The sequence below is a fragment of the Typopeltis vanoorti genome, chromosome 3, assembly GCF_054136105.1.
Source record: "Typopeltis vanoorti isolate ZY-2024b chromosome 3, IOZ_Tvanoo_1.0, whole genome shotgun sequence".
NCBI classification, from domain to species: domain Eukaryota; kingdom Metazoa; phylum Arthropoda; class Arachnida; order Uropygi; family Thelyphonidae; genus Typopeltis; species Typopeltis vanoorti.
This window is the reverse complement of record NC_143551.1, coordinates 163,757-182,039: the sequence shown is the minus strand read 5'-3', so window position 1 is coordinate 182,039 and position 18,283 is coordinate 163,757. Positions and strand designations below refer to the sequence as shown.

The 18,283-nt window shown below is 34.3% G+C and overlaps 1 protein-coding gene across 1 annotated transcript in view; it reads left to right on the top strand.

The window, feature by feature from the left end:
• LOC150107855 (uncharacterized) overlaps positions 1-18,283 on the top strand; it is a 271,308-nt gene that overhangs the window by 233,248 nt on the left and 19,777 nt on the right. The window contains exon 10 of the mRNA XM_090415381.1: positions 17,083-17,135. Within this exon, the coding sequence (XP_090271507.1) occupies positions 17,083-17,135 (53 nt within the window). The remainder of the gene's footprint in view (positions 1-17,082; positions 17,136-18,283) is intronic.

The following is an 18,283-nucleotide window of genomic DNA, read 5'->3' as shown; positions in this document are numbered from 1 at the left end:
GAATTGTTTAATAATATTTTATTAATAGTAATTTTCTGGCATGCGGCAACAATTTTAATTGTTAATCCACCGAATGTTCTGTACTTTGTATTCCATTCCTTAAACTGTTTGTTCTACACTGATGATGTACTGTTACTTTCAGTATGAAATATTTGCACCTTTAATTCATTCAAGTTATTCATCATCATCATCATACATATCAAGGATTTAGGCCTAGTATGACCTGTTCTGGCCTTCGAAGTCATCGTTGAATCGTTTAAGAGGACGTCCTGGTTTTCTTTTTCCTAATGGTTTGGTTCAAGTTCTTTCAAGTTATTACTGTTGGGTTTATACGTCTTAAGTTATTAATGATACATTTTATTTGCTCTTATTTGTGATGTCAAGCTTGAGTTTGTTCCGGTAGATGATTTTTCACTATTCACCCTGTTTTCCAGATGAAAACAGCAGGTTCATTGTTTAACTGGGCAACAACCCAATGGAGAGTGCAGTTTTCTTGTCAAAGTCCCAAATTGCCAGCCCATCCTCATTCGTTTGATACCTAGTGGATATCTACTAACTGGGTGCTTCATGTGAAGGTGAGAATTGGATGTTAGGCCAGAATCCCCAGCTGATTCTACATGTTCCTTAAAAATGATGTAGAGGTCTCCTCCAAGTTATTTGGCTTTGACATTTTAAGCCTATATAGCTGATGTAGAGGTCTACATTAAAAATGATATAGAAGTCTCCTCCAAGTTATTTGGCTTTGACATCCAAGCCTATATAGTTGAAGTATTTTGCCTGTTCTATCAGTTCTCCATTCAAGATGCATTTGATGTTTTCAGTGCCTATTTTCATTATCTTTGTCATTGTATTGCTGATTTTCATATGAAATTTATTATAGAAGTTATTCAATTTACTGGGGGAATCCTGCAGACTTCTACTGAATTTCTTTAGACATATAACATCATCTGCATAAAGTAGAGCTGATATTATCATAATAAATTTTGATGTCAGGTTTCATAACACTTTCTTTCATAATGTAATCCATATAGATGAATATCAGTGGAGATAATATGTTAAAAGCCTTATAAAGAGGCAAAATAACTTCTTATCCTTAGATGTTAAGGTTCACTTCAACATCACAATTATCCACTGAGTGGTATTTGCCACTTTTGCTATGGGACCTTTGAGCTTTAAATTCTTATCTGCTAATACATCAAGATGCCTTGCCTCTTCAGTTTCTTGTAGCATAACCCTACTAATATAATATGCTGCTGGAATTCTAATCAACCCAAAGTGCATAACTTTACACTTATTAACATTAAACTGATGTCCATTTCATTTGCCCAAATTTCCAGTCTATTCAAATCATTTTGTCATTCAGGGATGCTACTGCTGAATATCAGTAGCATCCCTGATTGCCCTGCCTATCTTTGCATCATCGGCAAACAGTTGCACATCAGATGATAAATCCTGCCTGATGCAGTTAATGCATACATTGAACAATAATGGCCCAATGACTGAGCCCTGAGGTACACCACTGGTTACCTTAAATTTGGCAGATTCACACCCACTGTATGCCACTTTTTGATATCTGTCTGTCAACCATCTCCTGATCCAAGTCGAGAGATTATATTCCAATCCCATATTCTCCAGTTTATGCAACAGCTTTTCATGTGGTATCCTTTCAAATGCTTAGAAAAATCCAACATTATCATAGGGTATAATTCCCTTTATCCTACTGGGCCGTAATATTGTTATAAAATATTAGCAGATTGCTAAAACATGACCGTCCTTTAGTAAACTCATGCTGTTCCTTGCATAATATAGCATGTTTGTCTATCCATTTCTGTATGTGAGTGCTTGCCAACTTCTCTAAAATCTTCTCTACCACAACAGAGATACTGATAGGTTGGTATAATAAATTTAGTTTAATCCTTTATCCAAGTGTGAGCAAACAAAGTTTGCACCTGAAAGTATCTTCAGGACTGGGATAAGGTGATACAATACCAGGGCACTCCTTGCAAAGGCGGAGCAAGCTACCAACACTCCTATCTCAGTATCTCCCATAATGCAAAACACATCTCCTTGTGGATATGTCTAATGTTGTGCATTAAGGGAATGGCCACAACCCAGACTAGTTTCGACCTTTATTGAGGTCTCTTCAGTGGGAGCCAGGCCCAAGTGGAGATACCAGGCAGAAGCATTAGCAGGTCATCTCTACCTATAGGAGTTGCCAAATGGTGTGCCACCCTTTTTTAATAAATTACTCTGGATTTAGAGAAAGATGTTGAAAGTTTATTTTTCACTTGGTTAGAGTATAATAAATTTAGTTTAATCCTTTATCCAAGTGTGAGCAAACAAAGTTTGCATCTGAAACTATCTTCAGGACTGGGGCAAGGTGGTACAACACCAGGGCACTCCTTGTAAAGGTGGAGCAAGCTATCGACACTCCTATCTCAGTATCTCCCATAATGTAAAACACATCTCCTTGCGGATATGTCTAATATTATGCATTAAGGGAAGGGCCACTACCTAGACTAATTTCGACCTTTATTGAGGTCTCTTCAGTGGGAGCCAGGCCCAAGTGGAGATACCAGCCTCTAAAAATAAAATATCAATTAGATCTTAAAATGATCTAATTCTTTTCCCAGGTTTTTGGTAAATTTATTCAGTCATACTTTTTTGTTGAGGTTTGGAGTATGTTTTAGAGCTTCTGTTGATTCCAAAAAGAATCTCTCTGACCTATTATGACTTCTGTTAGCACTTTTATTTTTTTCCAATTGATCCTATGTGAAGTGGCATCCAAGGCATAGTCTGATAGACCTGATTTGCCATAACAATAGTGCTGGATGCATTTTTTATGTTCACCAAGGTGGATGTCAACAGTTCTTCCTGTCCGTCTATAGTAAGCCCTGTCACAAGAACAGGGCACTTATAAATTCCTCAATTTAATTCAGAAGAGAGATTTTCCTTAGGTTAACGGATGAAAGTTGCCAATTTGACAAAAGGCTTAAATAAAGTGTGTGTGTAGCTGATATTTATTGAGCACTCTAGATATCTTTTAAGAGAGTATGTAAAATGGATGTGTGAAATTTTGTTAAAATTTTCCAACATCGATTTTACAGAGGTCATAAATCATGTGGAAAGAACATAATTATACATTACTGTGTTTTAACGGTGAAATACTGATTGTAACCTTGTAAAGGCAACTGACTAAAAGAATGCCATAAAATTGCTCAGAGTTATAAAATATTGGAATGGTTCAAATTGATTTAATATTAAATTCTGATGTAAAATTGTAAGAGTAACAGAATGTTAAAGTATTTATGCCTCGAGTTAAGAGGATTAGAAGAGATTATGTTGGCGATTTAAAGTGAACAAAGGTATACATCTGGTACTATTGTTATGGCCTACACAGAAGTCATTATTGATCAGAAAGACTCCCACTGTTACCAAATACCAAATTTTCGTTGTTTCATATACTGTGACACTGTTTTTGTGCTCTGAAGATGCTGGATATAATATTAGCAAAATATCAGCAAATAAGTTAATAAATATTATTTTTACTTATCATTCTGCATTGTCATCAATACCATACAAATAAATATGCAGAATAATGGAAGAATATTCTGACATATCCGAATTTTCTTCCTCTATATCTGTCTCTATAATACATCAGTAATGCCCTAAGAATTCTTGAGTAAAAAGCCAATGACATTAAAAAAGGGGCACTCCTAAACAAAAGCAGGCTAAAGAGCCGTAAATAAATAATTAGTTATACAGACTAGTCTATAAATGGGGACCTGTCCTAGAACCATGTTTGTGGAGTGGTACTATTTTTCCTTCTTTCCACTCCTTAAGAAAGAAAGGTATGATTGGTAGGTTGGTTCTGGGATTGGCAAGAGGGGAAAAATAGTTCAGTGACTGAAGTTTCAGATTATAGGCAAGTTAATACCTCAGGAATGATATTGGAACGCTGGTTAAGAGCATAATTTAGGAATGGATGAATAGCAATATAATACTCTGTGAGGGACTGCATAACATTAATTGTTGTTATTTTTGTTATGAAAAAGTGTTAATTAACCAAGTGTCACATTCTCCTTGCTATGTATGCTTAGTAGCTAGGAAGCTTTTGGTAAAGATGTTGTTAAGATCTGCCACAAGACAAAAATCAGTTTCAAAAACTTCTACATATATACAGGACACGTGTACTTGGTGCAGAATTTTTTAATATTATATTGGTCCTATATACAAGAAGTAAAATAACCTATAAGCACATCGTAGGACTGTCCATTGCTGTTCCTTCTATTTGTTTGAACAACTTATTATGCCATGTAAAACAGCCTGCATTGATGGTAATTTTAAACATGTTACCAATGTTGTATGTGAAATCTTCTATCCTATAAATTGGTCAACTTCAACCAGTGCAGACTTAGTCTCTATTAATTGTTCACAAGCATTTTTTTTTGTTTTTAAATTAATACTTATTTAATAGTATCTTTTATCTACTCAAATGTCTAAAGTTGTTCCTTTGTACACTAATACTGTTATATCATACCCTTCAGCTGCGACTGACATAAGCTTGTATACATTTGATTTATGTTTTGAATGTAGTTGATGGCTCTCTCCCTGATGATGTTCAGGTAATGATGGATGAAGTATATTAGCTTTTGTTTTTATTTTTTATTTTTCCTATTTTTTGTATTGGGTATTGCTAGGAATCTATATGTTCAAATTGTGACCAGCATGTGTATAAATAAGAGACAGCACGACAGAAGGCAAGTTAAAGAAATATTTTTTCCTATTTCTATCGAGAATGACTAAGGAAAGTGTTCAATGTTTGGAGGCTGTGTGGCCAAATTACAAATACATCGACAATGTTGCCAACCTGGTTGGCCGAGTGGTTAGTGTATCTGCTCTCCAGTCAAAAGGCTGTGGGTTCAAATCCCGCCATGAGCATGGATGTTTGTGATTGTCTGAACAACTTATTATGTAAAAAAAAAATACTAATGGTGATGGGCAGTAGATGGCATTTTTATAGTTGGTGGAATGAGTGAGTGGTGCAGACGGAGTTGTATAATAGATACCCTCCCTCAGTGAGTCTTTGGACTCCCTGGAGATGTCACTTAATGATGATGATGTATGTAAATCAGAACTTAGTTTTAAAATATGGATTCAAAAGTTTTCTCCTTGAAAGGTTCCATAAAGAAATTTGCAAAGTGGGGACAGTGGTGAGCTCATGGCTTCCCCTTCTTTTTCCAGATAGAAATTGTGTTTTACCATATGAAGTAACCTGCTGGGTGGAAATTCCTTTTATAGATAAATTGTCATCATTAATGTGGACTTTTTTTTACTGAGTAATAGATGTGCATTATTCATTCTGTATGAGTATGAGTAACACAGACATAGTTGGAAAATATTTAAGATTAACTACAGATATTTCTATTCATGGATCATTGTCAGTGTAATACAGTTAGAAATCAAAAAAATTAAAAACAACAATGATGATATCTGGGGAATGGAATCTCTCCCTTATGTACAATCATGGTATAAAACCAATACTATTAGCATCAGTTGAAGTGTATATGTACATTAATTAAAATTCAATGTAACCATAGTTTTTAATAATAATTTCCCAGATTTTTAGCACGGAGAGTCCATTATAAAGATTGAAATATGGATGATGCTGAAGTACTTCGAAACTTTCTTTAAAGGGAATTTATGGGAACATTTGTGTAGTAATTTGGCATCATTCCAAAGAATCATGTATCTAGTGTTAGTAACTCATTTTCTTCTAGACCTGATTTGTTCATCCCCCCCCAAGGAGGAAATCTACATGTAGATCTACATTTAGGGAGAGATTCCATTCCCCAGATATTTCATTGTTGTTTTTAATTTTTTGATTTCTATCGTAATACACTGACAATGATCCATGATACATGAATAGAAATATCTGTAGTTAATCTTAATTAAATATTTTCCAATTTGTCTATGTTACTCATACAGAATGAATAATGCACATCTATTACTCAGTAAAAAAAAAAGTCCCCATTAATGATGACAGTTTATCTATAAAAGGAATTTCCACCCAGCAGGAAATCTAGATTGGTGTTCAGAAAGTATATAGAAACACATCTACCTGTTTGTCCAAAGTGGAATAACTTGCTGTTGCATTGACTGATAGACTCCAGGTAGCAGTAGAAATAGAATTTTATCTTTTGGAAATGGTATGAGTGAGCTAATTGAATTTATAGCTTGAAAGTTGTGGAAATATTAAACCTCTAAGGTGCAAGAAATACATTCTGAAATGTGCTTAATGTACAGGATGGTGAATTTGTGCAAGTTTTCTCTTCTAATAGAGGGTGCAGAAAAATGATTGATAATCTTGACTACTGTTTGGGATGGAGCCATTTGCAATGGTTACAACGCAAACTGCCATTTGCATTGTAACCATTGCAAATAGCAGTTTCTTTTATTGTAGAAATTTTTTTTGAAGTAGATCAGAAGAAGAAGAACAGATATGAGTTCTATAATATGGCATTTTTGTGAGGGATGGTGAGCCAAAGTTTGATTGTTATTTTGACACAAAAAGAAAGGTTTGCAAAAAAACAGATGTTGATAATGAACCATCCTATTCTCTTTTGATAAGAGCAACAAGAAAAGATACAGTTCATTTAGATTCAAGTTCCATAATGAAATTGATTCTGTGATGAAGTTTATCAATATTTTGTAAGAAGTCTAGCTTTCCAAACAGCAAAGATATTTTCTATATAGAAGTCATATTAAAGGTTTTGGGTCATCATTATCAAATTCCTGACATGCATGATCAAGGGGTGTACAGGATTTGATATTCCAAAACCTTTGGAAGCTGGAATGTCATGAGCAGGAACAGATCAGGAGCATTGGGGGGGAGAATGTTTGAGCAACTACTGAGATATACAGTGAGAATAACAGCATTGCAGGAGGTGCAATGGAAATGAAGTGCCGTATTTGATACTAGAACACATACTATTTTATACAGTGGAGGAGATCAAAAAGCCTTTGGTACTACATTTTTGGTTGTTAAAAAAAAATGGAAACACTTGGATTTTAGACAAGTTAACGAATGATTTTGTGTATTGAGAATAAAGTTTAAGATGGTCAATATTTTACTTATATGTGCACAAGCACCAACTGATGACTCTTGTGAAGAAGACAAGGTGAACTTCTATGAATCACTGGAGAGAATTTATGGTCAGTCACTAAAACATTATTAAAATGGTTCTAGGAGGCATGAATGCCAAATTAGGAAAAGACCTTCCAACCAACACTGGAAGAGATAGTACATATGAAGAAAGTAATGAAAATGGCACAAACTGATTTTGCAAGCAGCAAAAATATGACCATATGTATAACCTGTTTTTCACATAAAAATGCACATAAAGTTACCTGGAGATCAGCAGATGGAATAATAGAAAATCAGATAGATCATGTGATGATTGATAGATGACATGCGACAGATATCGTTGATATAAGAAGTTTTAGAGGAGTGGATTGTGATACGAATCATTATTTGTTAAGAATTAAGTATAAACAAAGAATAAAAATTAATAAGGTGAATAGAGGAAGGAGAGAACTAAGATATGATGACCAAAAATTAAAAGATGGAAAAATCAGACAAAAATATGTTGAATGGTTGAGAGAAGAAATAAATGAAGAGAAAGAGGACGAATATGTCAATGGTATGACTATAGATAAAAATGGGAAAGTGTCAAGAATAAAATTACCAAAGTGGCCTGAAGATGTTCTGGGATTTAGGATAAACTAAATGAATATGATTTGGAATGTAGAAAATGTTTTGAAGACAGAAATACAGCTCGTTTAAAGATGCTTGAATGGGAAAACTCAAGCAAATGAGAAATGAATATGGAGGTAAACAAAAACAAGCTAAAAAGATGTTCAGAAGAAAGAAATGGGAATGGGAAAAGACAAAGCTAAATGAAAGTGAGATTTTGAGGAATAGTGGACAAATCAAAATGTATAATAAGATAAAGGAAATTAAAGGTGGATTTCAACCCAGAACACTTTCTGCAGAGACTGTGAGGGTAACTTGCTTGGTGGAAAGGAGGATATTTAGTTAAAGATTAGTTAAAATGACATTCAGAAATACCAATATGGAGTGCAAATACAGGGTGAACTCACACCAGAGTTCAGGATTACCAAAGGATTATGACATGGAGATCAATTATCAACAATGCTTTTCAACCTATTCCTTGAAAGTAATACAAAATGTAGTCAAACAGGTGGAACTATTATGAATAGAAGTCTATGGCTTTTGCAGATGATGTGGACTGTATTGGAAGGACTTAGAGAAACCTCAGTCAGAGTTATAGACAAAAGAGGAAGGAAGCGAAGAAAATGGGAGTACAAACAAATGAAACTAAAACAAAATACTTAATTGTTGCTAGAGATAAACAAAAATTTGGAAACATCCAAATTTTCTTCACTTCAGATGAGAAACCTTTGAATGAGTACAGCAGTTTACATCTTTGGGTTCAGTAATAACAGAAAGTAATGTGTCAGTTGAAATTACTTATAGAATAGCTGCATAAAATAGACTTATTATAGTATGCTACCATTATTAAAACCTAATCTGATTTCTATAAAAAGTAAAATCCAGCTATATAAAGTAATCCTCAAACCCTGACTTTTGTACGGCTGTGAAACATGGACAATGATCCATAGAGATCAAAACTGATTACAAATATGGGAATGAAAGGTATTAAGAAAGATCTTTGGCCCACTTAATGAGAATGGACTTTGGAGAGTGAAGAACAATAAAGAAATAATGGAGAAATTTAATGAAGTGGATATTATCCGAAATAAAGGTAAGAAGACTGAGGTGACTAGGACATGTTCCACAAATGAGGGATAACAGAGCCATCAAAAAGGTCTTCACATCTGGTCCAGGTTGATCTAGATTCAGAGAACAATCTGAAAGGAGATGGGGAGATGTCTTGACAATGTGGGGGGATGATTTAAAGAAAATGAGAATAAAGAACTGGAGGAATAAGGCATGGAATCATGAAAAATGCAAGGCTATCCTGAGATAGGCCCAGGTCCTAAATGGACTGTAATGCCAAGGAGTAGTAGTAAAAGTAAGATGCAAGAACCAGAAGTCCTAAATAAGAAAATTATGATTTGCTGATGTAATCATTATTATCTTACATGAATTTTTTTGATAAAAATTTAATATATGTTTATTTTATTCTATTTTTTGCCATAAGAGTTCAGGCTAGGTGGGTTAAATAATTTTGGATGTATGTTAAATGATTTTGCTTACTATGGTATGTTGCTAGTTACTATAATGTGGTTGTGCATATAAATATATATAAATGTATTTAATATGTACAATTTAATATAGGAATATAAAATTGTGCATACACATAATTTATATTCCTGAAGAGGATCTTTACATTGAGATAATAACCTTCAGCAATTCTTTGAAGTTTTTATCTCATACAGTAATTGACTTCATAAATCAAATATAATAAAAGATTGCCTAGCTAGTTTTTTAGATTGAGGAAGCAATTGATATGTAATTTGTTTATGCCAGAGAGGCTGGAAATAAATGTCAATCCAAGTAAAGGGAGAGAGATCTGATCCTATATATTGATTTGTGTGTCACATGTGGGTATGGGTAGGTGATTTCAGATCCCTTTTGCAAGAGAAGAGTATGACTGTGTTTTGGTGGCTTTTGAAGTGACCCGATTGTCCTTGCCCCATAAAAGGATAGTATGGATACCAGTTTTTAATTCACTGGTTGATCTTGATGTTTGGGATGTCTGAAAACTGCACAGTTTTGCAAATAAGCAGGATGAATGTAGCATAGAATCATCAGCAAAACTGTGAATAGGCATATTGGTTATTGGGAATAGTTCATTTAATTATAGAAGAAAGAGTGGTGAAGTTCAGAGGGGAACTCATCCATCATAACACACAGGGAATGAGCAGAGAGAAAGTTGTCCATCTCATTATAAGTGGGCAGGTAGACAAAAGGATGGTGATTAGATAGAACAGGACTGCAAAAAAGTTAATGAGGCCATGAATTTAGAGTAATAATGGTCAGAGTGTTGAAGAAAATTGCTAACTTGGGCACTACATCTCAAAGGATCACTTGGATGTTAAGAAACACTCTGACATGCTGGTTTGGGGAGCCATAAGGATAGACTCATTTATGGGTTATAACCTAGGGGACAAAAGAGGTGATGTGATATAAATATAGAATTTACAAAATGGTGTTTGCAGATAAAATACTTAAGAAATTTTCCAATCCATGACTGGGCACAAGAGAACAAGGGATCACCCATGGAAATTGTGTGAAAGTATTGTTAGCAAGGACTAGATTTTTTGCTCAAAGTGTGGATAGATTGCCAGATGCAGTCATGAATGATTTGTTGATGAGGTGGAGAGGTATGATATTCATTTGGTCAATAATGATTAGTGTGCACTTCCTGTGATGATTTGACTCCCTGAAGATGCCCATTTAATAAGACCAGAGGTTGGTAATGTAGAATGACTGTATCATGATGGCCATTGATTAACTGACAAACCTTCTGATGAAACAGTTGAATTTTTCATCAGAAAGTTCATGTTCATCAAAAGTTGACTTTAGGTGAAAGATGAATCAACATCTCTTGATGTGAGATCACTGCCTCACTTGTTAAATTCCTGATGTGCCATGAAAAAAAAATTCTGTTTGATCTCTAGAGTAGGGTTTCCGGATTATGTAAAAAAATAATCAAATAAAAATACCAAAAAATATAAAATTGATAAAAAAATAAACCTTTCATATGAGGGAGGAAGGAAGTGTCTTATACTTCACTGAGATCTTCACTATTTTAGACAAAACTGTGGGGATGACAAGACACTTCAATCTTTCTTTGTTTATATTTTGAATTATATTTGAATAATGTTTTGAATGGGCTAAACAATCAAGGAAAAGGAGTAGTCATAGTATTCAACACTAAATACGAGGCTGATTTCCTTGAATGGCAGGCAGTCTCAAGTAGACTTATGTGGGCAGATATCAGAATGGGGAACTGGACAGTGAGAGTGATTTGTGGCTATGGTCCCAGAAGGTTCTACTAAGGGAGAAGTGGAGGAATTTTTTGTGACTTTAGAGAAAGCAACTGACACAGTGAAAAAGAACAAGTTGGTCCTTGTTGGGAATCTATATAGCATAGGAGGAAATGATTCTCAGACACAAAAATATTTTGGGAAAATTTCGAAAACAGCAAAGCTAGTAATAATGGCAAATACCTGTAAGATTTCTGCTCAGGACATGGACTGCTTATTACTAACACTATGTTCCAACATAAAAATGTGCACAAATTCACATGGAGAGGAAATTCACATGGCAAGGAATAAGAAAAGTCTCATTGACTATGTTATTGTCGATGGTGATGTTTTCTCCCTGCTGTGAAACACCAGAGTGTACAGAGGATTTGAAATTCGAAGTGATCACTATTTAGTCTTGAGCAGGATAAAATTGAATTTCATTTTGAAAAGCAGAACATTTACGAAAGTTTTAAAGTGAATAAAAGTTGAGCAGCTGTCAGATGTGAACTGTAGACTAAAATACACAAAGGTTATTGAAGAAAAAATGAAAGTGTTTGAGAACAGGAACCAAATCTTGGAGATTCAGTGCCAATCCTTGAAGACAACAGCAATTGATTCAGTCAGAGAGAGTCATGTGGTGAGGTTGTGTGGAAGGATAGAAAAATCAGAACTCCATGGTGGACACAGGAAGTTAAACAGGCAGTGAAGGAAAAGAAGAAAGCATATCAAAAGTTCCTGACAAATAAGTCAGTTTGTGCTCTTAGAGAATACAGAGACAAATGTAATAAAGCTAAACACTGTGTAAAATTGGCTAAACAAAAGTCATGGGAAGACTTTGGTAAGAACATAGAAAATAAATATCAAGACGGTGGTAAGATATTTTCTGGAGATTGTAGAACAAGCTTAGAAATGGAGGAAAGAGTGTTGTAAAAGGAATTAGAGATGATAAAGGTGACATGTAAACTGGAGAAAAAGATATCCTTGAAGTATGGAGTAATTACTTTGAAAAATTGCTAAATGAACAAGCAGTCATAGCACTGTGGTAAAAAGACACTCATCAGGCATACATTCAGGAATACATACTCATACTTGAATTAGAAAAAGCCATCAAAGGCTTGAAATGTGGAAAGGCAGCAGGAATAGATGATATTAGACCAGAAATGCTGAAGTATGGAGGTATAAAAGTCTTACAAAGTCTGAAAAGTAGCATTGCATAGTTCAGGAGGCCTTTACAGAGGGACAAATACCCAATGATTGGAGTAGAGCTGTCATAAATATATAAAAATGGAAATAAACAATGTGAGATTAACAGCGGTATTTCCCTACTGAGTGTTCCTGGTAAGATTTATGTAAGTATACTTGAGAAATGGTTGAGAAGGATTTTGGAAGAAAAGCTTGGTGAAGAACAAGCTGGATTCAGACCAAATACAGGCTATCAGGATCTGATTTTCAATTTACGACAAATAGTTGAGAAATCATGGCAGTATAACAAAGATCTCTATTTAAGTTTTTGTAGATTTGGAAAAGGCATATGACAAGGTGCCAAGAGAGAAGCTATTCAATACACTACAGTTATATGGTGTCTATGAGCCATTATCAAGCAATATTTAGTCTTTATTTGAGTTGTAAGTCAGCAGTTAGAATTGAAGTACAGTAAGATGGTTTAATGTTAAAGCTGGTGTGAGACAAGGATGTACATTATCTATATGGATCTCATTATGAAGGAAAGTGGTATTAAACCTAATATCAAAATTGGAGATGTTAATGTCAGCTCTTTGCTTTATGCAGGTGATCTTATACTTTTAAATAAATCCAGTACAAGTCTGCAAGATTCCCTGACTAAATTGAATAACTGTTGTAATAGATATGGTATTAAAGGTCAGCAATAACAAGACAAAAGTAATGAAAATAGACAGAAGCATTGAAAATGTCAACTGCATTGTGAATGGAGAACCTGTGGAACAAATAAAACATTTCAGCTACTTAGGCACGATTTTTAATGAAAATGATAAATTCAATATGGAAATAGACACTAGAATCAATGAAGCTGGTATGATAGGAAGTCAATTGAATAAATTCAAATGGAATAAGAGAAAAATTAGTGGGAACACTGAATTAGACAAGACAGTGTTCAAACCACTTTTAACTTATGGATCTGAGAGCTGGGTCAGAAATAAACACTTGACCATAGACTAGAGACTGCAGATATGAGAGTCCTGAGAAAGATTAGGGGCATGAACAGATGGCATCAATGGCAATATCATATTAAAAACGAGGATATTAGGAAAGAACTTGAACATTGTCAGCATCCAGGAATGTGTTATCAGAGCTTATCTCAGGTGGTATGGTCACTTGAACAGAATGGACGAGGAAGGATTAGCAAAACAAGTGTTCTCTGCCAGGTTGGCAGGAAAATGACCAAGAGGAAGACCAATATGTAAGTGGTTCGATACGGTACAAAGTGCCTTAGACGATAGATGTATAAGATCTGATAATGTTGGAGTCTTGACAGGTAACAGACTGATTTAGAGGAAAATTGTAGATAGGAAGTTAGTAATGAGCTAAATTTTTCATGAAGTACTGTCATACCCTGTACACCTGTTGAAGGTACATGTCAGGAATTTGATGATGATGGGCCAAACATAGTCTTGCTTTTGTGATAGAGATAGATTCATGCTAGCTGATTTGAAGCATTTTAGTTATATCATAAATTAGATATAAGCTCTTGTGTACAACTTTTGGCCCATCATCATCAAATTCCTGACATGTACCTTCAACAGGTGTACAGGGTATGACAGTACTTCATGAAAAATTTAGCTCATTACTAACTTCCTATCTACAATTTTCCTCCAAATCAGTCTGTTACCTGTCAAGACTCCAACATGGAAATATATATATACTAATGGAAACACCTTAGGACTAGAAGACTTGGATATCTCTGCTGTTCTTCGCTCTTCAATATATCTCTGGCAGTATATTCAGGAATTATTTACCTCACACTTCTTATATATATATATATATAAGGTAAATTGTTTGCCTTGGCTGTCTGGCATTCTTCTTTTCCAGCTATCATGCCAAGTGCAAGAAGGCCAGTTTTGTCTTGTGAGTGACAGTGGTGCATCTAGATGATTTGGAAATATGGGTGAGCATTTGTAACCAATGGCCATTTTCATCTGCTTTCTTCTGAATATGTGTTAATATGGATAATTAATAATGAACGTACACATCAAATTTCATGCTGTATTACATGGCCCTAGAAATCCACTTGCCTGCTCATCACAGGTGAGTTATACAATGCAGGTGGCGAGTGAATTTTCAGTCTCATTCTAAATGCATTCAAAATGTGTTGCCTTGTTTTCTTTGCATAATTTACACATTTTTTCATTTTAAAACATCTCATTGACTATCATGTTACTTGATCATGGCAGTCTTCGATGAATGTAATAAAGAATATTGAAGTAAATGATATTAAAGAGCTATCCTTATTTCATAGCTGAAGAAGTAACAGAAACTTTGCAAGTTTCCTAGAATTTGACCAGACATCTTAGGAGAATACAATTCTCACCACTGGAGTTGTGAGAATTGTAACATTAGCTTGCTATTTAAAAGGCACAAACACTGCCTATGCATCTGTATAGCTGCCTTTTTTTAGTGCTTTTAATAAAGGTTTCACTGGCTTGACAGCTGTTTTGAAATGGTTGGTTCTTATCAGAGATCAGGCAGACACATGTCTTTTAAGTAGTGAAAACATGAAAATTTAGTCTTTCTCAGTTGTTAATGTTCATCATTTTCTGTTCTTTCTGTTTCGAAAACTTTATTATTTGTCTTTTCTATTGAATTATTTTTAAGGATAATTTATATAAATTCACTCTTCATTATGTACAATAAATGAAAGGAAATGTGAACACTTCTTAGTTTTGTGAAGTGGAAAACTGAAGATGAAGGGAATAGGAAAGTATTAAAACACTGGAAAAAAAGTTCTGTTGTGTCATCAACTAAAACCAGTCAAGATGTTCTTTCAAGACAAATGGTTCAAGGAATTCAAGTGATCATGGTACAAACACAAAGTCCAATCTGTAAAGAATAAAAAGTATCCTGGAGCTGCTGAAAGAAGTTGTAAATTGTTATCAGTGAAGAGATATAGTTTTAATTTAGACATTTAATTTTTATAAAAAATACTCTGACTTAGACTTGGTTAGAAATTGCCTGGGAAATACATCTTTAGCTACTTTCTAAAGAAAAGTGAATTCTAAAATGCTTAAACACCTGAAGTACCTTTATAATACATCCTATCATAAATCTAAATTTGACAAACTGTTTATGCACTTCAAAAATTTCATAAGTCTAGTAGTAGAACAGTATTAAAATGACATGAAATACAGACATGCACACACACACCTTTTAGCACAGTTCATACTGTGGGTGAGTAAAATTTTTTGTGATAAAGTAGCGCTGTTTCTGGAGGCCTGATATATTATTATTATTCCAAGACCCCATGGAGTCAAAGACTCATCTAGGAGGTCCTTTTGTCATACACATAGTTCATATACTGCTCCTTAAACACACTGAAATTCTCTTAATACACCATCTCTCATGCAAGGCATTCTAATCATTCACAACTCTTCATACAAAAAACCTGCATCTCACTCCCCTGCTCACACTCTTTATGCAGTTTCAAGGATGACCTCTGGTTCTTCCCTGATCTCCCACTATTTTCTGTAGAACCTCACCAACTTTGATCCAATAACAACCTCTTACTAACTTGCAGGTCTCTGTCATATCTTGCCTCTTCCTCCTATCCACTAGACTCTGTAAATTGCATCTTCTCAATTCTTCCTCATATTTGACATTGCAGAGGTCAGAAACTACCTTAGTCAGTCGTTTCAGGACCCTTTCCAACATCTTCGTATTTTTGAAAACCAGGTGACCAAATCTGTGCACAGTAGTCCATGTATGGCCTAATCAGAGCCTTATTATATACAATGGAACACGAATCTCCTTACTTCTACAAGTCAGTGTCCTCCACATCATTCCCAGAATTCTTTGTGTTGCCTCACAATTTTGGCAATATGTCCCCGAAATTTCAGATCTGTATCCACTATTACCCCAATATCTCTTATTTCCTTCTTCTCCAAACAATGTATCCTGCCAAGCAAAAATTCTACATCCCATCTTTTTTTTCCAAATTTTAAAACCTTATTACATTTTGCAACATTGAACTTGCATCCCAATTCCTCTGCCCATTCACTCAATCTATTCAAGTCTTCTTGTAAGGTTCTAACATTATCTCTGCTCTTCATAGTTCATCCCAACTTTGCATAATCTGCAAACAGCTGAATATCCCCATCCAAATCATTGCCAATATGATTAATATACAGGTTAAACAGCAATGGCACTGAGACACACCACTACTGACTTTCTTATTTTGGGATATTGCTCCCCCATACATAACGTACTGATACCTATCAGATAGCCAGTTTCTGATCCAATGCACTAATCTAATATCCATTCCTATCTGCTCTAGTTTGACTATAAGCTTATCATGCAGTAATCTATCAAAAGCCTTTGCAAAATCTAAGTATACTACTGTGCATCCTTTGTCCAAGGAAGCCATCACCTTATTGTAATATGTAAGTAGATTAGTAAACCATGACCTCCTTTTAGCAAATCCATGCTGTCCATCAAAGACAATACCATTGTTTTATGGTATTATCTTTGAAGGACCCAGTTCTGGATCCTAGTTCTCACCAACTTCTCCAACAACTTAACCACAACACCTGACACACAGATAGGCCTATAATTTGATGCTTGAATTTTATCCCTCCATTATGAAGTTGCACAATCTTGTTCTCGATATTGTACCATTCACCTTAAACCAATTAGAAGTAGTTTTATTTTTGAAATCTTGTTTCTTCATTTATGATCTGTTGTTGGTACATGACTTATTTATATATGTCTTATTTTACATATTTTTAAAATGACTGTTTTTTTTTTTTATAGTTTCTTGGTGCCTTTCAGCTCTTCTGAGGTTTATATGTACAAGCCATAGTGATGTGAGTATATTTTCTTATTTCTTTGTAACTTTTAATTTAATTGCAAATTGCATTTGGAATGTAAGGATCAGCAGTCAGTTTCTTAATGTAAAACAATTGCATGTTTGACGAAGTAAGAGAAAGGAACAGTTTCATGCTACTTCCTTTTTTTTAAGCTGCACCAACAAGGTTATTCATACGTTAATTTATCATGAAATTCTTTACATATATTCTCAGGGATTGTACAGGGTATTATGATAGTAGTACATGAAATAGATAGATCATTACTCACTTCCTATCAACAGTTTTTCTCTGAATTAATCATGTCTGTCAAGACTGGTTTTATTGTACTTTTTACTGTATCAATCCACCTGGATCTTGATCTTCTTCTCTGTCTTTCTTGCTATCATAACAAAACTTGTGTTGCTATCTTTCCCTCTTCTATTATGTTTGTGATTATATTACTACATGTGAATAGATCTGCTAACATACTGGTGGGCAACTTATTTTTCATGTGGCCACAACTATGCCAAATGAAAGCAACGATGCTTACATTATGCAAAAAAAAAAAAAAAAAAAAAATCAATAAATAAAAATAATTGAACATTTTAGTTTAATCAAAAAAATTGCATCAGTGGGAAAATTGGTGAGATTTTTCATCAACAAGTTTAATGAAATTTTGCTCAATGAGCATCTTAGCTCTGCCTCTAAACTTATGTCAGTAATCCGAGATCTGTATCTAGACTTGAGGACATCTGGCTTAAAAAATGCCGAGTTGCATATCCAGGTTGATGCAAACATGGAAAATAATTTTGAAATGCCATCTTTCAATTTGAAACTCATTTGGCAGAATATTGAGCTGCATCTCTTTGATAGAGCATTTATGTTTACCTTTTATTGTTTTACACTTTTCAGGGTAAGAATCTTATCTTCAAATCCACAACTATCCAAAGACAAAAAAAATTGTAATTTCCTAATTGGAATTTGCTAAGTAAAATTGAAATGGATCAGGCAGAAAAATCAAATACTAATTTCAAATTTTCAAATTCTGAGAAACATGATTTAAATTTTGGAGATAGATTTTTGATCCAGTTTACATAGAGATCATCTTTAACATCATAAAAATCGTAGTCATTAATTTTTAGAAAACTATTCAACTTTGCAAAATG